We start from the raw sequence: 22,181 nt of genomic DNA on the forward strand, positions 1-22,181 counted from the left end.
CCAACCTTCCTTCCGAGGAGTGGCTGGTGGGTTTGAACCGCCAGCCGTCTGGTTAGCAGGCAAGTGTCTTAGCCACTATGCTACCAGAGCTCCCAGACAAAAATGTAACACCCCAAAAATGTCTCCAGACATTGCCAAATGTCCCCTAGGTGACAAAGTAGTCCTCAGTTGTGAATCACTGCGACAGACTAAAACTATATTCTCTCAGGTTATTTATAATTATTTACATTTTAAAATGTCAACACTATTCATTTCCTTTTAAAAACATTTTTTGGGTCAAAGGCAGTTCTTTCTTAGCTGTGTTATATGCACAGAGAGGTACTGGAGGTGGCTAAAGTCACTTTCAGCTATAAGCTGCTGGGTTGTGGGTGTCCTCTATTCTAGCTTTTGCCCAGAGTTAACTGAGGGGCTTGAAAGTGGGGGGCTTATTGCAGGCACACAGAAAGTCAGCAGCACAGTCAGGGCCTTGGCCTCCGCATCTCAGCAGAGGATTTTTCCTACAAACTACTGCATTTCCCATAAGCAGGTGATATTCAACTCATGGGAGAAATTAGGTTAAACTTTGGACTTTTTCCTTTCACAAGATCAGATGAAATACTGACCTTCAAGTGAACCTTTTCAGATGTAAGAAAAAATAGCAGAGAGGCATCTTTCAATCTGTGACAGAAAACTCCGGGTTCTTTTGGTCACCTGCCTCGGAGATGCCTGCTGAAGTGAAGTGACTTCAGAACAGACTCAACACTACTGACGTTCTGGGATGGACACTTTCTGGTAGGGGTTGGCTGATAAATTGTAGGATGTTTAGCAGCATCCCTCGCCTCTAACCACTAATTGCAATTAGCGCTCTTACCTCAATTTGTGACCACCAAATATGTCTCCAACGCAAACACAACGCACTGCCGTCAAGTCAGATTTGACTCATAGCGACCCCTCCTTGGGTTTCAAGGTGGTATCACTACGGAAGTAGATTGCCCAACCTTCCTTCTGAGGAGTGGCTGGCTGGTGGGTTTGAACCACTAACCTTTTGGTTAGCAGTCAAATGCCTTAAGGCATTGCCAAATGTCCCTGTGATGGCAAAACTACCCAGTTTGAGAACCACTCAGCAGAGAGATTTGGATTCTTATTTCACCACTCTTTTTCTTGCACATGGCAGTGCCTAGCACATAACAGGCCCTCAATGCATATTTGCTGAGTAAAGAAACAAATGTCTAAACAGTTTCCCTTTCTTACTGCCACTGGCATCGAGTTGGTTCCGACTCATAGCAAACCCCATTTCCAAGGCTGTAAATCTTTATGAAGGCAGACTGTCTCATCTTTCTTCTGCAGAGTGGCTGGGGGGTTTGAATCACCAATTTTTTGGTTAGCAGCCAAATGCCTTAACCACTATACTGTCAGAGCTCCTTTTCCTTTCTTAGAACTTTCAAAAATATCCAACTTATATGTACACTGAAAAGTTGTGCCTTTTTTTTTTCTCTCCAACAAAACACAAAATGCATGATTCGCTGGACTGAAAATGTCAGAATCAGGCATTTAGTAATTTAGAATAAACCAAACCAAACTCACTGCCGTCGAGTCAGATCTGACTTATAGTAACCCCTCCTTGGGTTTTCGAGGCAGCACCACTATAGAAGTAGATTGCCCAAACTTCCTTCCAAGGTCCCTATGAATTCTGTGTTCTTTAGAATACAACTACTCCTTACTTATCAACTATCTTATCTGACATTTCACATTTACAACAACAGTAAAAAAAAAAAAAAAATCTACTATCTATTTTGTGCATTAGCCTGGGTTTCCTCTCTATGACCAATTCCTGGCCCACAGAGTCACTGATGTCTGTCAGGCTCACAGCTGAAGTAGCCAGCTCTCCAGAAGGCCTCTTGATGGTCCCATCCCCACCACCAGAGCCACCACTGCAGCTCTTCCTACAAAAGAGGTGACTGAAGCATACTCTGAGGCAACCCTTGACAGAAGGGCCTGCAAGTAACTAGAGAGGCCCAAAAGGAGGCAGGGTGGGGGATGCTGCTGCTGCTGCACCCCTTTACTCAAGCACCCTGGAGGGACCAAGTTCTTCAGCAGAAAGGGTACTAGGGATAATCTGGGGTCTGAGTGCTGCAGCAGAAGCCAGAAGCCCCCTTTTCCTCCATGGCCCGGGTTGCTGATCTCCTCTTTCAAGCAGCTGGTAAGTCTCCAGGCTTTCAGCCTCAGAGTCTAAGCCCTCTAAGACCAGCAGTGTGTTGCTCTATTCCACAGGGAACTCCCTGGCCTGCAGGAAATCAGCAGGTGGCTGGTGCTGAAGAGAGGATGGCTGTGGGGGGTATGGGCATGGGTAGTGTTCTGGTTACCTAGTACTGCTTTGACAAGAATATACCACAAATGGGATGGCCTTAACAAACAGGCATTTATTTTCACAATTTGAAGGCTTTAAGTCCAAGTTCAAGTGCCAGGCTCTAGGGGCTGGGTGAAAGCCCCTCAACCTTGGGGTCTAGCTCTACCTCCTACCCCCAGCCCACTGGAGCTAGAGGCATTTCTTCACTCAGACAGCTGCTGGCTGCTGAGGCTGAAAAACCCAAGGTTGACAAGCAAAAAGGCACAGTCCCGATGTTACGAAACCACACGGCAGGCCATTAATTCAAATCCATTTTAAGTCCCAAAGCCGGCAGAGCATGGCAGGCTGCTTAACAAAGACATGGCTACATGCAGGGTCCAAGCATGCCATAGGCTAGAGGCCATTCCCGAGGCTTCTCCTTATATACAGGAAGCAGACCACATTCCCTAAGGCTGCTATTTAGCTACTCACAGTAGATTTCACCATAGAGTTAATTACCAGTCATATCATAGGGAATACTACATCCAGCTGCCCAGCCACTCAAACAGGCCCAGCCAAGCTGACACACAAACTGAACTACCACAGGTAGTAACCTCCACTAACCATTTTGACCCCCACCCTTGCCAGTTTCCTAAGTCTAAGAGCCTCCAATTGTGCCTCTAGTCCAGCTGCTGGGCCCCAGGTCTGCTGGAGCACCAGCTCCAATGGCAGGGTCTTGGGGTCTAGAGCACAGGCATGTCAGGGGCACAGAAGCTACAAGTTTCCAGGGCCACTTCTGCATCATCTTCCTCCTCACATAATGCCAATTTGGCATAATGACATGGTCTTTGGAACCTACCCATGTCGATAAGTGAGGAGTGGGTGTAAAACAAATTCAGTACATTATTAACAGTTATTTGCAGTCATTGATCTAGATCAGACTTGTTAGTAGGTGATTTACATTTATGAAATAACTTGGCCAAACCACTTCCTAGGGGTGTGGCCTAAGCCAGGAGTCACTGTGGCAAGGTTTGTTGTCCAGACCCATTCTTTTTCCACTAGGTTCTTTCTGGTTTATGAAAGATTTACGAGGACAGTATCCCAATATTTACAGACAAATATGTCAAGGAGGTAAAGGATAAGTTTCTCCTCCTTCATAATTTTGCTTTACTCAGACACCACCAGGCAAAGAAGGCATTTTCCAAGTGATGCTCCTTGCTTAAAAATTGCTTCCTCTCTTGCAGGAAACCCCTGCTATAGATGCAATTATTTTGGATAAATGTATCACACTAGGAGGTCACAAGAGGAGTGATTTAAAACATGACTAGTAGATTAATTTAGCCGTCATGCTCATGAACAAGTATATTTTGAATTAGGCATGTATCATGCATAGAACAGTATTTACTCTTAATGACTCAGAGAGATCTAAGAAAGAGTAGCTTACTATGTTGGTTTGTCAGGAATCAGATGACATTTCAAATTGACCATAGTGTACAGAACAGCAGCAGCAGGTGAGACATTCAGGAATGAAGTGGAGAAGGAGGAAAGCTCTAGCATTAGAGTTGGCAGGATGGCTCCATGGAGTAACTCAGCAGACAGGAACAATGGAGGGGGGATAAAAGGAATACTCCACGTGTACAGAGTGGGTCATAGATTGAATTATGTCCCCCAAAATATGTGTCAACTTGGCTAGGCCACAATTCTCAGCGATTTGGCAGTTATGTAATGATGTAATTTGACAGTTATGTCATGATATAACCATCTCCAATGATGTGATCAGCCAATCAGCTGTAAGGGGATTAGGGTGGGATGCAATGCCCTTACTTAGTTCACAGCCCTGATGTGATGTACGGGAAGTTTCCTTGGGGTGTGGCCTGTATCACCTTTTATCTTAGGAGAGATCAAAGGAGAGAGAAGTGAGTGGATACCTGACTTGGTGGACCTGACTACCACCAAGAAAGAGAAACTAGGACTGGAGTGTATTCTGTGGATCCAGGTCCCTGTGCCGAGAACCTCCTTGACCCAAGGGAAGATTGATGCCAAGACACATGGACATTCCAAGGAATGCTGGGCCCACACGCTGAAAGGAGACAAGAATCTTCCTCCATAGCAGACACAGACAGAAAGCTTTTCCCTAGGGCTGGCACCCTGAATTTAGACTTCTATCCTCCTAAACTGTGAGAGAATAAATTGCTGTTTTTTAAAGCCATCTACTTGTGGTATTTCTGTTATAGTACCACTGGATAACTAAGACAGAATCTGGTCCCAGCAGAATGGGGTGTTGCTCTAACATATACCTAAAATGTGGAATCAGGTAATGAGTAAATTCTGGAAGAGTTTTAAGATACCAGATAGTAAAAGCCTAGATTTCCTAACTGTTGGTAGAATTATAGATGTCAAAGGTGATTCTAGTGAGGACTCAGAAGGAAGTGAGGAGAAATGGTGCAGATGATGAGAGGGAGTAACAGAGACACAGCAGCAGCAGAAACAGAAGACCAGTTGTGCTGGTTGGAATTGTGTGTCAACTTGGCTGGACCACAATTCTGAAGGGTTTAAGCAGTTGTGATGTGGGTTATTCCCATGATGAGATAGGATGTATATGTTTTGAGCAACCATTCCTTTGAAAGAGAGTTTCCCTAGGGGTGTGGCCTGCTTCCGATGTATTTATGGACATCCTGGGAAAATGAGACACTTTTCTGTGGATCTGGATCCTGTTGTGCTGCCTATAACTGTCGGTGAGTGAAAAATCTACCATTCAGCCTGGTAATCCTGGACTCATCATTCATCATAGTCAACAGCCGGTATACCTGCCAACCTTGAGTTTGTCAGCCCCTGCAGCTGTGTGAGTAGGGAAAAGCCTCCAGCTTGACATTTGATCCAAGAACTTGGACCTTGCCAGTTTCTATAAGTGTGTGAGCCATTTTCCTAAGATAAATTTTTTTTTTTCTCTCTCTCTCTCTCTCTAAGCTTTACTGGTCTTGCTTCTCTAGAGAACCCAGCCTAACATACCAGTGCAAGATGGTGTGGGAGCTGACCCATGGAGTGAGAGAGCTGAGTGCCTGCAGGCAGTAGGTTTCCTGGTAAACTGGGTGTCTTTGGGCATTTGTCAGCAGAGCGAGGCTTACCAATCCACAGAGTGAGAGAGCTGAGTGTCTTTAGGCCAAGGCTTATTGGCAGTGTGGCATGCCTCCAGGCACAAATCAGTAGAGTGACTCCTTGGAAGGAGGATTGGGCAATCTACTTCCAAAGAGACACTGCCTCAGAAACCCCAGGTGGGGTGGCTATGAATTGAATCAACTCAACAGCAGTGAGTTTGGTGTTTTTTTTTTTTTTTTTTCTCTCTTTCAAAGAGCTTTGCATCAGTTGCCTGAGTGGGGCAGAGGCCAGGCCAACCTTAGAGATGCAAGGGGCTGAAAGGTCAAAGAACCAGGAAGAGGAAGCTGAAGAGACAAGAAGTACAGGAAGCAGAGCTGCCTCAGTCTCAAAGGTGGGGCTGCAGCCTCCTAAGTTTCAGAGTTATATCTTCACCAACTCAATTTCAGAATGTGGGGCTGCCATTCATGAGTGCCAGAGGGATGGGGCCAAATCCACTGCCCAAGGCTGAGGAGGTGGGTCTGTCACACCCAAGGGGCAGAAGAACGGGGCCTGATGGGGTGGGGTGGAGTCACCATTTAGTTGGATTGGGAGAATAGGGCCACCCAAACCTGAAGGAGCGGAGTTGCCATCTCAGTGGGCCTGGAAGGCAGAGCTGAATCCCAGTGTCAAGAGATCTCCACCCAGAATCCAGAGCACATAGCCCACACCCAGAGTCTAGAGGGCAGGGCCATTGCCTTGATGGTCTCAGAGAATAGAGGATTATTTTCAAGCTTTGAGAGCTAATGTAAATTGTTCTGCTGAGTTTCAGATTTGCTTGATGCCCATTATCCCTTTGTCCACTTTGTGCCTATTCCATCATTGTACTTTAGAAGCAGATAACTTGAATTCACAGGTTGATAGATGATGAGGAATTTTGCCCAAGTATGGAATTTGGACTTGGAGTTTGATTTAAAACCTTTGGGATGGTATGATGGGGTAAAAGTATTTTGCATGTGGGAAAGATATGAATTTTGGGGGGCCAGAGGGCAGACTTTAATGGATTGCATTGTGTCTCCCAAAAACATTATCACTTGGCTGGGCTATGATTCCCAGTGGCTTGGCAGTTATGTATAGATTGTGATCTGGCAGTTATGTGATGATGTGATCATCTCCCAGGATATGACTGGCCAATCATTTATAAGGGAGTAGGGTGGAATGCCAACACCCTTACTCAGGTCAAAGCCCACATCAACCTAAGAGGAGTTTTCCTGGGGTGTGGCCTGTATCATCTTTTATTTACAAGAGATAAAACAAGAGAGAAACAACTAGAGAAAGAGGGACTTGACCATTACTAAAAAAGAAAGCTGGGAGCAGAGTGCATCCTTTGGACCTGGTGTTCCTGCATTGAGAACCTCTTTGGCCCAGGGGAAGACTGATACAAAGACACATGGAGTTCTTCAAGGAATGCCTGGACCACAGATGTTGAAAGGAGACAAGGTTCTTCCTCCAGAGTCGACTTGGGGTATTTCTGTTATAGCAGCATTCGATAACTAAGACAATATTAATGATAATGTCTAGGCTCAGAAAAGCTATATGACTTACTTCAACCAGAAACAAGTAGAAAGAGAATGGACTCTGACATGAAATCTTGAGGAGAATCCTTTAACACACTGAGGACATGATAGTGTCTTCAGTGTACTGCCCATCCTGGTTTCTTAGGTTCACAAAGAACCTGGGTACTGTCCCCATTCACCCCTACAGCCTCACTCAGGGGTTTACAAGGGTTAGCTGCATGCTAGTTAACTGAAGCAGGGCAGAACCCTGGCCCAAATGAGTCATTTGGATTCTCTCTCTGGGGAATTTGGAAGTGGGATTTTGTGGCTGGCCTTGTTACATATAAACCAGGGAGTTTTCAGCCCACTACACAGACTAAGATGCTATTGTTCAGGGAGAGGACAATGAGGCCGATACCCAGAGAGCTGAGACTGGTGTAGTGGCTGCTGAAACAGCATTAAGAGAGTGAGAAAGGGAAAGATGGAAGGAGGGAGGGTGGAAGGGAAGAAAAAGAGGGAAGAGAAGGAAAGAAGGAGGGAGGGAGAAAAATGAGAAGAGGGAGGGAGAAGGAAAGAGAAAGAGGCAGAGAGGGAGAAAAGACAGGGAGGGAGGGACAGGACAGAGGGAGGGGAAAGAAGGAGAGAGAGAGGGAAGAGTTAGGGAGAGAAGGAGGGAGGGAGAGAGGAAAGAACACAGAGATGATGGAGGAGAAAGGAGGTAAGGAGGGAGGAGGAAAGAAAAGAGGGAGGGAGAGAATCATGGAGTGGGGGAGAGAGAAAGGAGAGGCAGAGAGAGAAAGGGAGAGAAGGAGGGAGGGAAGGAGAGAAGGAGAAACGGATGGAGAAACAGGGCAAACGGGAGAGAAGGAGGAAAAGAGTATGGGAGGAGGGAGAGAGAAAGCAGGAGGGAGAGATGGAGGGAAGGAAAAAAGGAGAGGGGGAAAGACTGAGTGAGAGGGAGGAACAGTGAGAGGGAGGCGAAGGGAGGGAGAAACTGGCCCCAGATGTCCTCCAGTTTGTTTCCTGCCCTGCCTGAATTCTGAGCAGTTTCTCAGAGCTCTATGAGACTCTCCTGTCTAACAGTCTCTTATTTAGCCTAAGACCATTTCTGGCGATTCTATTACTTGAAAATAAGGAATTATACTGTTGGGCCCAGACTGGTGTAGGAGGTAGATAAAAATAACTCTCCTTTATAGTACTTTGGGAGTATAAACCATCTTTTCTTTAAAAAGTCCCGTATTTCACAGTATCTTTATTTCAATCTCACTTCCAGTTCCCTCCTTTATGTTCAAGGGGATGATTTTTCCCTCTTCTTTGAGTTGTTCCTTTCTAATTGTTGTTTCTGCTGAAACTGCCTTTTCTGATCATTAAGCAAAACAAACAAAATACAGCATACAACCATTTCTGGAGCTGATTTCTGCCTGTGCCAAAGTTCAGGGCAGTATTCCAACAGTCTCTGCTTCCCAGGGCTAAACAAGGAGATCAGGATGAACCAGAAGGGCCCTGGGCAACTCCAAGCCCAACAAGAAGGCATGGCAGACAAGATACTGGGGAATGGTGGGTTAACACATTCTTACGAGGTGTAGGCGGAAGAGGAAGAGGAGCTTGCATCGCATGTGGGAAGCAAAAAGGCTAGTTCCAAAGCAAAAACCATTAGATTGATAGATAATTGGTAACCAGTTGCTACTGAGTTGACCTTGACTCCTGGTGACCCCATGTGTGTGTCGTATGGAGTAGAACTATGCTCCATAAGATTTTTCATGATTAATTTTTTGGAAATAGATCACCAGGCCTTTCTTCTGAGACACCTCTGGATAGACTCAACCTTCAGGTTAGCTAGCAGCTGAACACATTAACTATAAGAAGAATGCTCTAAGAAGGAAGCTAAAAGAACTATAAGAAGAATGCCAAAACTGATGGTAGGTATAGAAACTATCATTGAGCCACAAAACTCAAACCTGCCCCTTTCGTAAGTATCTTAGCAGTAGCACCATGACATATTCTCAGGCTTCTAAACCTTTAGTCCTAGCCCTCAGGTCTATTGTGGGATGGTTGGGAACACTTAGCAGGTGTGTGTTGTTGTGTGTTGGGCACACAGGATGGATGTGCTATGGGATCCAGGATGCTATTGGTGCAACCTCTGCTATCAGTGATAGTGGGGGCCATCAAAGAGGAAGCAGGGTGTTATGGACTGAACTGTTTCCCCAAAAAATATGTATTGTAAATCCTAATCCTTATACCTGTGGTTGTAATCCCATTTGGGTGGGTCTTCTTTGTCATATTAATGAGGTTGTATTAAGTGTATATGGTATGTCTTAAGTCAATCTCTTTAGAAATAGGAAAAAAAGTAGATTAAGCAAGCTACAAATCAAGTAGAAATGGGGGAAGATAGATGCCAAGCCATAGGAAGCCTGCCCAGGAAAAGAAACTCAAAAGAGGCAAGATCTTCCTCCAGAGCCCACTTAGAGAGAGTGTTCGCCTAGAGCCAGCACTCTGGATTTGGATTTCTAGCCTCCTAATGGACAGTCTACTTCCGTAGTGATACCACCTCGCAAACCCAAGGAGGGGTCGCTATGAGTCAGGTCTGACTCAATGGCAAATAACAACAACAAACAACAACTGTGAGAAGGGAGCTCTGGTGGCGTAGTGCCTAAGGCATTTGACTGCTAACCAGAAGCCGGTGGTTCAAATCCACCAGCCACTCCTTGGAAGGAATTGTGAGAAAACAACTTCCTTTTTTTAAAGCCACTTACCTGCAGTATTTCTGTTACAGCAGCACTAGGTAATTGAGAAAGATGGCAACCATCTAACTTATGTCCAGAACAGGCTACTTTTTGAGAGTGACCACACAGGATGTGGGGACAGAAGTCAATGGGGGGCATAAGATCCCCCATGTACAGGCCACCAGGTAGCACTATGTACCCAGCATTCCTGGACAAATAGGGAATGGAGCAGGTGGACAGAGACACTGACAAGGTCTCTGTCTCTTGGGCACAGTGATCCTGGCAAGGGCTTGCTGTCTGGCAGGGCTCCAGCACAATTAACACAGTGCCTTCTGCACCGAATCCACAGATGAGGGCAACGCATGGGGTAGGGAGTCAGGAGGAGGGTCTGAGACTGCAAAGTTAGGTAGATGGGGTGGTGGGAGCTGATGCATATTCTTTCCATTAATATTTACAAATGACCAGCTCAGGAGCTCTGGTGGCATAGTGCCTAAGGCACTTGACTGCTAACCAGAAGGTTGGCAGTTCAAACCCACTAGCCACTCTGCAGAAGGAAGACTTGGCAATCTACTTCTGTAAAGATTTACCACCTCAGAAACCCAATGGAGGTCACTATGAGTCGATATTGACTCGATGGGCAGTGAGTGAATGGCCAGCTATGGGCCAGGCACTGTTCTAAGCACTGGGGTTTGTGCAGCAAGTAAAACAGACAAAAATTACTGCCCCCAGAGAGTTTCCATCTAGTGAGGGCAAGGCAAACAAACAATTTTTGTACAATGTCAGCTGGTAATCAGTGCTACTGGGAAAACCTAAGTTGGAAGAGGGATGGGGAAGGATATGGGAAAGGGAAGAAGCCTTGGTAGCATAATGGGTAAGTGCTTGGAGCAATTGGCCATGGCACCAGAGGGGAAGCATTCACATGGAAGGAAAGCTGGACAGACAGAAGTGCATAGTTAAGAAGGGCACGGGGCAGTGGGGGTGGAGTTCACAGGGAAGGGAGGGGAGAAGAGTGGGTTATGTTGGGGATGGTAATTGGGGTGTGAAATCAAATGTACACGAACTGTTGGACGTAAAACAAGGTTTGCTCTGTAAATTTGCACCCAAAGCACAATTAAAAAAAAAAAAAAGTTGGTAGTTTGAACTCACCCAGCAGCTCCAAGAGGCAAAGACCTGGCGATATGCCCCCGTACAGACTACAGCCTAGAAAATCCTATGGTGAGTTCTACTCTGTTACACAGGGTTGCTATCAGTTGAAAATGGACTCAATGGCACCCAACAACAACAACATGGGAAAAGGGCACGGGGAGAGGGAACGGAAAGAGAGTGGGAAGAGAGATGGGAACAGGATGGGAAAGAGGTAAAAAGGGGTCATGGGAGCATGGGGTGAGGTGGGAGTGGGCTGGTTTGTCCCTTAATCTTTCGAGCTGTATAGGCCTTTGCCCTACATCCATACTCCAGATAGTGAGGGAAGGGCATCCTGGAAATGTTTGGATTGAGGACGACAATGGTGTAGAAGGAGAGAGTGATAGACGCTGAGAGCAGAAGCGGGCTGAGCAGAGGAGGGGCCCTGCTTGGAAGGCTCTGGTGGTTGCATCCACAGCTCCTTAAGTCTTCCACAATCAGACCCACCCCAGGTGATTATCTAACTGTGAAGTTGAACCCCTTCTTTGCCAGTTCCAAGTTCCCCAAGCACCCTATTCACTCCAGGTTCATTTTTGAATCCAAGTGTTCACTCATGTCTTTGCATGGCCCTCTGTTTAACTAAAGTGGATCTTGTGTGATTCAGGGTCCAGCTGACTTCCCCCCTTCTCCATGAGCTTTCTCCATGAGAAAAGAACAAACGATGCCATCTCCCACATGGGATCCAGCACAGGGAGCCTTCTCCTCTTTGAACTCTCATGCAATCTGGTCTGTTACTCTTTTTTTTTAAAAAAATTTGTTTCATAGGGCCAGCTTCATGGTATTTGTGCAAGGCCCTGCACTTAGAAGGCCCTGTGCCTGCTGCCATGCTCTGCTGTTGTTGTCTTGAAATTCTTCATAAAATTTTTAACAAGGGAATCCAAACCTCCATTTTGCAATGGGCCTGACAAATTATATAGCTGGTCCCGCATAACCATATATATTAACGTTAGCTAATTAGCTATATTATAAACTAGACTATAAAGTACATTGCAAATACTCTGTGAACAGGAACCAGCCAGAGCAAATAGATACTTCAAATGTAGAACTAAAATAGGAAATAGAAGCTCATCAGCAGTTTAATGGTTTCTGATGCCCTTACATGAAGAAAAGCTTAGTAAAGATAAGAGACCAAACTAAATTTCATCTCTTCTGTCAAAGCAATGAAATTATTTTCTATCAACATAGACTTATTTAAACAAGTTGATTTAGTAGTCATGGAAATTAGCAGTGTCTGGACCTGGGATTAATGCTTATTATCAATTCCAAAAAAAAAAAGAAAACCAAACCAAACTCACTACCATCGAGTCAAATTGACTCATAGCAACCTCTCCTTGGGTTTCTGAGGCAGTATCACTATGGAAGTAGATTGCCCAACTTTCCTTCCAAGGAATGCTGGTGGGTTTGAACAGACAACCTTCTGGTTAGCAGTCAAGTGCCTTAGGCACTACGCCACCAGGGCTCCCTATTACCAATTAGACTAATTAATTAGATTAACCATTAGGTTAATTAGAGCTAAAGATCATTTTCTGTGGACATGAAATCCTTTAATAAAACTGAAAACATTAACCCTCAACATTGATGACGCATCATTTAGGGTGAGGTTAGAGAGCCTTCCTACTGAGGCTCCTGAATAGTATTAATTAAGGACCTCATAACACTGAACCCACTGCTATATGGTTGAATTTTGACTCATAATGAATCTGTAGGGTAGGTAGAACTTCCCCATAAGATTTCCAAGGCTCTAAATCTTTATAGAAGTGGATTGCTGCATCTTTCCCCCACAGGACGGCTGTGGGTTCGAACCACCAATGTATCAATTAGAAGCCAAGCACTTACCATTGTATCACCAGGGCTCCTAAGGGCCTCATAGCTTTCATATAATTTTTAAGAATTGAAAAAGAATGTGTGAAATCTAAAGTATCCCCACTCATCTACTTTTTAAACAACTGTAGAATATAAACCAGTATCAACTACAGGACAAAACAAAGTCTATAAGCAGTCTGTGTCATTGGGTTTTGCTTAATTTCTGTATTATATCTAGCTAATGGAAGAGGAAGAAACAGATGATAGAAAAAGGAAAGAGGCCTTAGATGCCCTTCAAGCCTGGACTGAACTCACTCCAGTGGCTCAAGTTTCAGCCAAAGGATAGAGAGGCCTATAAGGTGAACAATAACACCAGGGAGGTATACACTCATTAAACAATCAACCCTACCAGATCTAAAGGGCAGCATTTACCCAGAGATAAAGCTCAGAAGGCAAGAAGGGATAGGAAAGAGGGATGAAGGGAAATGGTAAACACAGGGAAGACAAGGGCAGAGTTCTGTTACATTGTGGTGATTCCAAGGAATGCATAAAACAAAACATGTATGAACTGTTGAATGGAAAACCAATTTGCTCTGTAAACTTCCACCCAAATCACAATAAAAAATAAATAAAAAAGGACACCAAAAAGTGAGAGTAGAAAATCAATACAGAGAAAGCAAAAATAAAGATGAGAAATGAGATATGAAAAAAATAATAAAATAATGATAGAAGCTAATATTAATCAAAAATTACTTGGTACCAGAGACCTTAAGTAGCACCTACATACACCACTTGATACATATATTATTTAAACCTTAAAACATTCCCACTTTATAGATGAGGAAATTGAGGCTGAGAGAGCCAAGACCTTTGCCAAAGATCACACTGGGGTCAGGAGTGCAGGCTGGCTACTGTTATCACTATGTTAAACAGTACAGGAAGGAAGGACTGAAAGTTATTCAGAATGGTGGGGTTTGCTGGCAAGAAGATTTTTATTAGGGCACAACATTTAAAAAGGAGAGCTATTCTATCTACGAGTGTGCCTTTTTAGGTTAACTAGATAAACAGAGATCCAGATATAAAATGAGACAAATAATGGAATGTTTTTTCTCTTGATAATCAGTTTTCACTTTGGGGAGGAGTCTGCTAATTTAATTTCATCATTTAACAAGTATCATTTAGTGCCTAGAAGGTGCAAGTAACCTTAAGTGAATTTAGGGTTTAAATGAGCAAAAATTGCATTTATTGAAAATATGTTAAAAAGTACATAATTACTACATGAAATAAATTGCAACTATAATTGGTTCCAAGAGTTTTGTTCCTAGAGCTGAATTTTTGCATTTCCTAGGCATGCTTTCATTGAAAACCAGGGCAGCATATGTTGTTGTTGTTAGGTGCTGTCGAGTCATCTCCGATTCATAGCAACACTATGCACAGCAGAAGGAAACACCGCTCAGTCCCACGCCAGCTCCACGATCCTTGCTTTACTTGAGTACATCACCACATCTGCTGTGTCAATCCATCTTGTTGAGGGCCTTCCTCTCTTTCGTTGACCCTGAACCTTACCAAGCATGACATCCTTCTCCAGGGAATGGTCCCTTCTGACAACATGACCAAAGTAGGTGAGAGAAACTCTGGCTGTTCTTGGTTGCAAGGAGCATTCTGGCTGCACTTCTTCCAGGGCAGATTGGTTAGTTCTTTTAGTAGTCCACGGTACTTTCAGCATTCTTCGCCAGAGCCACAACTCAAAGGTGTATACTCTTCTTCAGTCTTCCTTATTCATTGTCCAGCTCTCACATGCATATGAGGCAACTGAAAATACCACGGCTTGTGTCAGGCACACCTTAGTCCTCAGGGAGACATTTTTGCTCTTCAGCACTTGAAAGCGGTTCTTTGCAGCCAATTTGCCCTGAGCTCTGGGATCGTAGTGCCTAAGGCACTTGACTGCTAACCAGAAGGCTGGTGGTTCAAACCCACCAGCCACTCCTTGGAAGGAAGGTTGGGCAACCTACTTTCGTAGTGACACCACCTCGGAAACCCAAGGTGGGGTCACTATGAGTTGGGTCTGACTTGATGGCACATAACAACAACATACGTCATCTGATGTCCTGATGACTGCTTCCATTGGCATTGATTGTAGAACCAAGCAACATGAAGTCACTGACAACTTCAATCTTTTCTCCATTTATTGTGATGCTGCTTATAGGTCCAGTTGTGAAGATTTTTGTTCTCTTTATATGAAGATGTAATCCATACTGCAGACTGTAGTCTTCAATCTTCATCAGTAAGTGCTTCAAGTCATCTTCACTTTCAGCAAACAAAATTGTGTCAGCAGCATAACACAGGATGTTAATGATTCTTCCTCCAATCCTGATGGCACATTCTTCTTCATATAGTGCAGCTTCTCGGAATATTTGCTCAGCACACAGATTGAATAAGTAATGGTGAAAGGATACACCCTCACGCACTCCCTTCTTGATTTTAAACCATGCAGTGTCCCCTTGTTCTGTTCAAATGACAGCCTCCTGGTTTATGTACAGGTTCCTAATGAGTAAAAGTAAGTGTTCAGGAATTCCCATTCTTCTCAATGTTACCCATAATTTGTGATGATCCACACAATCGAATGCTTTTGCATAGTCAATAAAACACAGGTAAACATCTTTCTGGTATTCTTTGCTTTGAGCCAAGATCCATCTGATATCAGCATTAATATCCCTCGTTCCACATCCTCTTCTGAATCCAGCTTGCATTTCTGAAAGTTCTCTGTCAATATACTGCTGCACCCATTTTTTAATTATCTTCAGTAAGATTTTACTTGCATGTGATATAACAAGTATTGTTGGATAATTTCCACATTCTGTGGGATCACCTTTCTTTGGAATGGGTACAAATATGGATCTCTTCCAGTCAGTTGGCCAGGTAGCTGTCTTCCAAATCTCTTGGCATAGCTGAATGGGTGCCCCAGTGGGGCATCCATTTGTTGAAACATCTCAGTGGTTATTCCATCAATTCCTGGAACCTTGTTTTTCACCACTTCCTTCAATCCAGCTTCAACTTCTCCCTTTAATACAATTGGTTCTTGATCACATGCCACCTCCTGAAATGGACAAACATCGACCAATTCTATTTGGTACAGTGACTCTGTGTATTGCCTCCATCTTCTTTGGATGTTTCCTGCATCATTCAATATTTTGCCCATAGAATCTTTCAACATTGCAATTTGAGACCTAATTTTTTTTTTTTTTTTTTCAGTTCTTTCAGCTTGAGAAATGCTGAGTGTATTCTTCCCTTTGATTTTCTGACTCCAGGTCTTTGCACATTTCATTATAATAATTGACTTTGTCTTTTTGAGCTGCTCTTTGAAATTTTCTGTTTAGCTCTTTTATCTTGTCATTTCTTCCATTTGCTCTAGCTATTCTTCATTCAAAGGCAAGTTTCAGAGTCTCTTCTGATGTCCATTTTGGTCTTTTCTTCCTTTCCTGTCTTTTTAATGACCTTTTGCTTTCTTCATGGATGATGTTCTTGATGTCATCCCACAATTCCTCTGGTTTTCGGTCATTGGTGTTCAATCAATCAAATGTGTTCTTTAAATGGTCTCTAAATTCATGAGGGATATTCTCAAGGTCATATTTTGGCTCTTGTGGACTCATTTTAATTGTCTTCAACTTCAAGTTGAACTTGCATATGAGCAGTTGATGGTCTGCTCCACAATCAGCTCCTGGCCTTGTTCTGGCTGAAGATATTGAGCTTTTCCATCACCTCTTGCCACAGATGTAGTCAATCTGATTCCTGTGTACTCCATCTAGTGAAGTCCATGTGTACAGTCACCATTTGTGTTGTTGAAAAAAGGTATTTGCAATGAATTAGTCATTGGTCTTGCAAAATTCTATCATGCAATCTCCAAAGTTATTTCTATCATCAAGGCCAAATTTTCCAACTACTGGTGATTCTTCTTTGTTTCCAACTTTTGCATTCCAGTCACTAGTGATAATTAACACATCTTGATTGCATGTTCGGTCAATTTCAGACTGCAGAAGTTGATAAAAATCTTCAATTTCTTCATCTTCGGCTTTGGTGATTAGTGTGTAAATTTGAATAATAGTAGTAGTAACTGGTCTTTCTTGTAGGCATATGGATATTATCCTATCACTGGTAGCATTGTACTTCAGGACAGATCTTGAGACATTCTTTGTGATGATGAATGCCATATCATTCCTCTTCAAATTGTCATTCCCACCATAGTAGATCAATTCAAAATTGCCAAAACTGGTCCATTTCAGCTCACTAAAGCCTAGGATATCAATCTTTTTGCGTTCTATTTCGTTTTTGACAACTTCCAAATTTCCTAGATTCAGACTTTGTACATTCCATGTTCCGATTATTAATGGATGTTTGCAGCTGTTTCTCTTCAGTTTGAATCATGCTACATCATCAAATGGAGGTCCCAAAAGCTTTATTTTATCCATATCATTATGGTTGGTTCTACTCTTATGAGGCAGCTCTTTCACAGTCATATTTCGAGTGTCTTCTGATCTAAGGGGTTTGCCTTCTGGCACTGTGTTGGACAATGTTTCTGGGATGTTCATAAAGTTGTCCAGTAATATATCAGACAGTGTTTCTCTGCTATTCATAAGGTTTTCCCTGGCCAATTCTTTGAGAAGTGGATGCTCTCTTCCTTCTTCCACGTCTGTCTCAGTCTGTAATCTGCATTGAAACCTGTGGACCACGTGCAACCCTGCTAGCATTTGAAACACTGTGGCACAGACTTCAGCCTCACAGCAACATGCAAGTCACCACATTATGACAAACTGACAGACATGTTCATCTCCTTTAGCTGTTTGAAACCTCTCCTGCTGCCGTTGGCCCTGGTTTTCCCTCCTGCCTGCCTTTGGGTGGGGGCTGTCTCCCTCCCTTTCTACCTGGATCTTATAGGGCAGCATACAGGCACTTACAAGTAGTGACCGGGAACTACCTAAGGAGGACAGGCGTTCCCAACCCCTGGATAGCACTAATGATTAAGCACTCAACTTCTAATCAAAGGTTGGCAGTTTGAGTCCACCCAGCGGTGTCTTGGAATAAAGGCCTGGTTATCTACTTCCAAAAAATCAGCCACTGAAAACCCTATGGGGCACAGCAACTGGTTTGGTTTTATTGTGTTGGGAGTTCCTCTTTGTTCCTCTGGGTGAGGACTAGGCGTGAGGTGGGATGGTCTCCATGAAGTTCCTGGAAGAACAAGGGGTAGGGCTTTTTACCTGGAGGAAACACTTGATTGGGACAAACATTTTGTTATGGAAAGAGTTATCACCATCTCCTGACAGATTCAATGTGTGGTCAGAAGCAAGAGTGCAGAGAGGATTCTAGCAAGGCATATCTGCTGATAGGCATGAAAATGTGATTATTCCTTCTTTTTATTGAACACTAACTCTATGCCATGCATATACCAGCATCAAAAGATAATCTGAATTACAAACAAGAAAATCCCAGATAAAGCCTACTTGAAGTCAAAACAAATAAAAAGCTGAGGTAAATTTAAAAGCTAAAACACAAATTCCAAGCAGATGACAGAGGCCTTTAATAAGAGTTTTGTTTCTTCAGTTAGTTCAGTGGCTTGTTACTAAAAACCCACTGCTCTATTTATAGCATGGACCCACTTATAGAATATTTTTCCAAGCTATGCAAAATCCCCAATTAAAGTTAGTAGGGAGTGAGGAGAGGGGTGACTGTGGGTGGAAGGGCCAGTGTATGACAGGCAGAACGCCATTCCCTCACTACTCATTCTTAAGGACAGTGACACCAACAGTACCATTGACAGCCACAATCTAATGCTACAACTACTCAAGGGTTTGCACTGTCTCAAAGACATCTACTTAAATGCGGAAGAGAAATGCTCCTGTCTGGCTTCTTTATACCTCTCTAACAACTTGTCCTATTCTTTGCCTTTTCTTTCTTCTTTTCTCAATGGGTGTAAGTCATAAGCGATCACCCTGAATAGATAGTGAGTTTTTAAGCAAACATTTCAATAGCCGTTTGTGTTTTTCAGTGATAAGTATTTAATATATTGTCTCAGCAGAAGTGCTATCTAAGAAGATTCAACTACCTCTTTTTTGTTTTAAAATGTCTTAAGAATATTCCTTTTCAGAGATCTAAAATTAAAAAGGCTGAAATTAGTTTAGAAAGTATTGCTGAACTAAACATGCGTGTGTGTTTCTAACAGAAGCTCAGACACAGTAATGTACATGGAGGGACTATTCCATGCACACACATGTCAGAGGGCACAATTCCAATTGTATCCTAAAGCCAAAGGAATTAGAATTTTCAAGAGGAAGGAAAAGAATTTGCAAATCCAAGATCCATCCACAGGATGCAACAAATCAGGGAAGTCTGCCAAAAGTTAGGGAAATACTTTCTTAAGGCAAAAAATTAATGAGGGTAAAAAATAGAAAACAGGAAAGAGGAAAAAAAAATCGTAAAGGCTTTTTATGCTGCAAATTAGACTTGTCACAATTCAGTGATGGGAGAAAAACCAAGAGCCCTAGCAAAGTCCCTATATAATGCAATTTTTCACTCTAATGCTAAATATGCAGGTCTGAATAATTCTATCGCTCAGTGCAATTACAGCATGCAAATGACAGAGCCTTTTGCTTTCCAAAAACAGAAAGAGGGTAAACAGATCAAACTAACATGAATGTATATTTAATAGACACACATCTACTGTCCTTATGACAGATTAGAAAACAACAGATTAAAATAGGTTTCCCTTGTCACCTCTGACAAAAAAAGGTGGTCTAGTTCCAATAGTCACTTGGGCTACTGGCCCTTAAAGGAAACAATAGTTTACAAAAGGAGTGAATACACACTTTGCTCCTCGGCCCATTCTTTCCTTCCTGCATCCTTCATTTCCAATCTCTCCAAATTGCAAATGCCAACCGATTTGCTGGAGTGAAACCTCTAACTCTGCCCTCTTTTTCCTCCCCTCAACAGCAAGGGAATTTGGCATCAGAGTTCCCTCCCAGACCTTTTTGGAAAACACGTTCCTAAACCAAACCAGTTGGCGTCAATTCTAACTCACAGCAACTCCATGCGTGCAATGTTGAATTGTGCTCCCTAGGATTTTCAGGACCGTGATCTTTCAGAAGTATGTCACCAGGCCTTTCTCCCAAGGTGCCACTGGGTGGCTCTGAACTGTCAAATTTTTGGTTCATAGTCAAGCACTTAACCATTTTTCCACCCAGGACTCCTGGGAAACACTTTAGGACAGGGAATTATGGCATCATTTTCTACTGGCAGTCTGTTTCTGTAAATGTAGGTCTGTAACAGAGATAACGGTCTTCCAGTTTCTAAGTACAACACACAGGGAAAATCCACTTAACCTCCCACCAGCTCTCCCTATCTTTTTGTTTGGTCTGGTAAGCAGGATCAAGACTGCAGCTGGGCTGAGCTTGGCCAGGCTGCAGGGTGCCCCCTGCACCCAGAGCACAAACAAAAGCTACAGGCTGGTATCTCCTGTCATCATTTGCTTTCACAGCTGTCCACACAGAAATGAAACCAGTTAGCATCACTGAAAACAAAAGACAAAACACAGAATGTTCACAGGCAACTGTTTTCCCTTGCTCAGAGATAGTAATTCTCTTTGCTGTTACTTGGAGTGGAAAAGTACCGTCCGACCAACATTCATCAGAAGCTCTCTCAAGGCAAACACACTGAGCAGGATTTCTCTTTCACTGGATACAGTAATAGGGAGAGAAAAAGGGCCCAATCCTCCAGAACTAAGTCAACATACGTATAGGTATTTCTAAGCACAAGCATCAAGCAAACCACTTTCCGAGGTCTCCAGTTTGATGTGATACAGCGGTGTGAAGCATGTGCTAAAAATGGAAAGCAATGGAATTTGCAGACTCCTTACTTTATAATTACATCCTTGTACAAAAACCAGGTGGAAAGCATAAATGGTCCCACTCCACCTGTCCTTTTACAACAGAAGAAAGAAGGCAGAAGCGTGCTTACCTTGAAGTTGTGTGTCTTTTCATAGTTGAAGTGGTTGTCGTTGTGCGTGAGGGCAGCCCTTCGAACCAGGGAGGAGATCTGTGAACAGGCAAAGAGTCTGAGAGGGGGCCAAAGAAAGCTGCCTTTGACTCCCACCTTCACCCCTAATGCCACAGCCAGAAGCTCCTGGCGCTTCCTGCTTGGTTTAGACTTCCGAACCACAGCACACTTTTTCTCATTTTCCAGCCACAGTTCCTGGGAGAACATCCTCCCTGGATGCCAGAGCTTTCTGGTCTCCTCCTGCGGAGACTAGGAAGCTCGGTATTGCTGTCAGGTTTTTGAACTGCGGCTAATGTTAGGCAGCAGATTTGAGGCAGCTGTGCCCTGTCTGTGAAGGCCTCCGGCATGTGACCTGGAAGGGCTGGGTTGAGTGATGGAAGGGGCTCTGTATCTGAATAAGGACGGGCCTGTTTTGTGCTATTTCTTGGTTCGACACGTGCCTGGAACAATAGCGCACATTCATGTGCACAGCAACCCTCAGAAGCCGCAGCCCCTGCAGATTGGAGGACACAGAGCAGGCAGGCTTCTTTATCCTGCCACAGCACTTTGCAAAGAGAGACCTCTCCGACTGGCTAGCACATTTCACACACACACACATACACACACACACACACGTGCGCGCACATGATCCTCTGATGTTCTAAGCCTGATGCTGCTTTCAATTATTCTGGGGCTTTGACCCCATCCTGAATTGAACTCAAGCAGATTAAATCCTTTAAACTTTGATGACTGTTTAATCTTATAGGGAAAAAGCCTGCCTCTCCTTTTGTTACATGCCCTAGAACCTGAAAGCATAAATCATTGCCCTCGAATAGATTCTGACTCACAGTGACGCTGCAGGACAGAGTAGAACTGCCCCACAGGATTTCCAAGGCTTTAAATCTTTATGGAAGCAAACTGCCTCATTTTCTCCTGATGGTGGTTTTGAAACGCTGACCTTTCAATTAGCAGCTTTATCCACTGTGCCACCAAGTCCCCCGTTGCGACTGAATCAATTCTGACTCATAGAGCACCCCATTGGGTTTCCAAGGTGGTAAATCTTTACAGAAGTAGATTGCCCCATCTTCCTTCTGAGGAGCTGCTAGTGGGTTTGAACCACCAACCTTCTGGTTAGCAGTCAAATGCCTTAGGCACTGAGCCACCAGAGCTCCTTTATTCTCATACATGCATTACATTAGAGTAATGTGCATGCCAAATCGGGCACTGAAGAAGACCAGAGCATTTCAGCAGTCTGAGTTCCACAGCTTCAAAATAAGAGCAGGACGTCTAGCTCCAGGATACCCCCAGTCTCTCTTCTATCCTCTTATTAAAAACCCCATTAAAAACACAGACCAGACAACATTCCTTAATGAAAACCAAAATATCTAGTTCCTTTTCTTTTAAATCACACATCCTCAATGTCCGTTCAAGTCTATAAAAATACCTCTCTTAAAAGCATCATCTCGTTGATGATCTCCCATGGGACCATCAGAGTTTTGGCCCCAGATCTCCCCATTA

The 22,181-nt window shown here is 43.6% G+C and overlaps 1 protein-coding gene across 1 annotated transcript in view; it reads right to left on the reverse strand.

Moving 5' to 3' along the window:
* CHN2 (chimerin 2) overlaps positions 1-22,181 on the reverse strand; it is a 216,190-nt gene that overhangs the window by 24,176 nt on the left and 169,833 nt on the right. The window contains exon 6 of the mRNA XM_007945518.2: positions 20,646-20,723. Coding sequence (XP_007943709.2) covers positions 20,646-20,723 — 78 coding nt within the window. The remainder of the gene's footprint in view (positions 1-20,645; positions 20,724-22,181) is intronic.

The sequence above is a fragment of the Orycteropus afer genome, unplaced genomic scaffold, assembly GCF_000298275.1.
Source record: "Orycteropus afer afer isolate SDZICR_OR568_19922 unplaced genomic scaffold, OryAfe1.0 scaffold00008, whole genome shotgun sequence".
NCBI lineage: Eukaryota > Metazoa > Chordata > Mammalia > Tubulidentata > Orycteropodidae > Orycteropus > Orycteropus afer.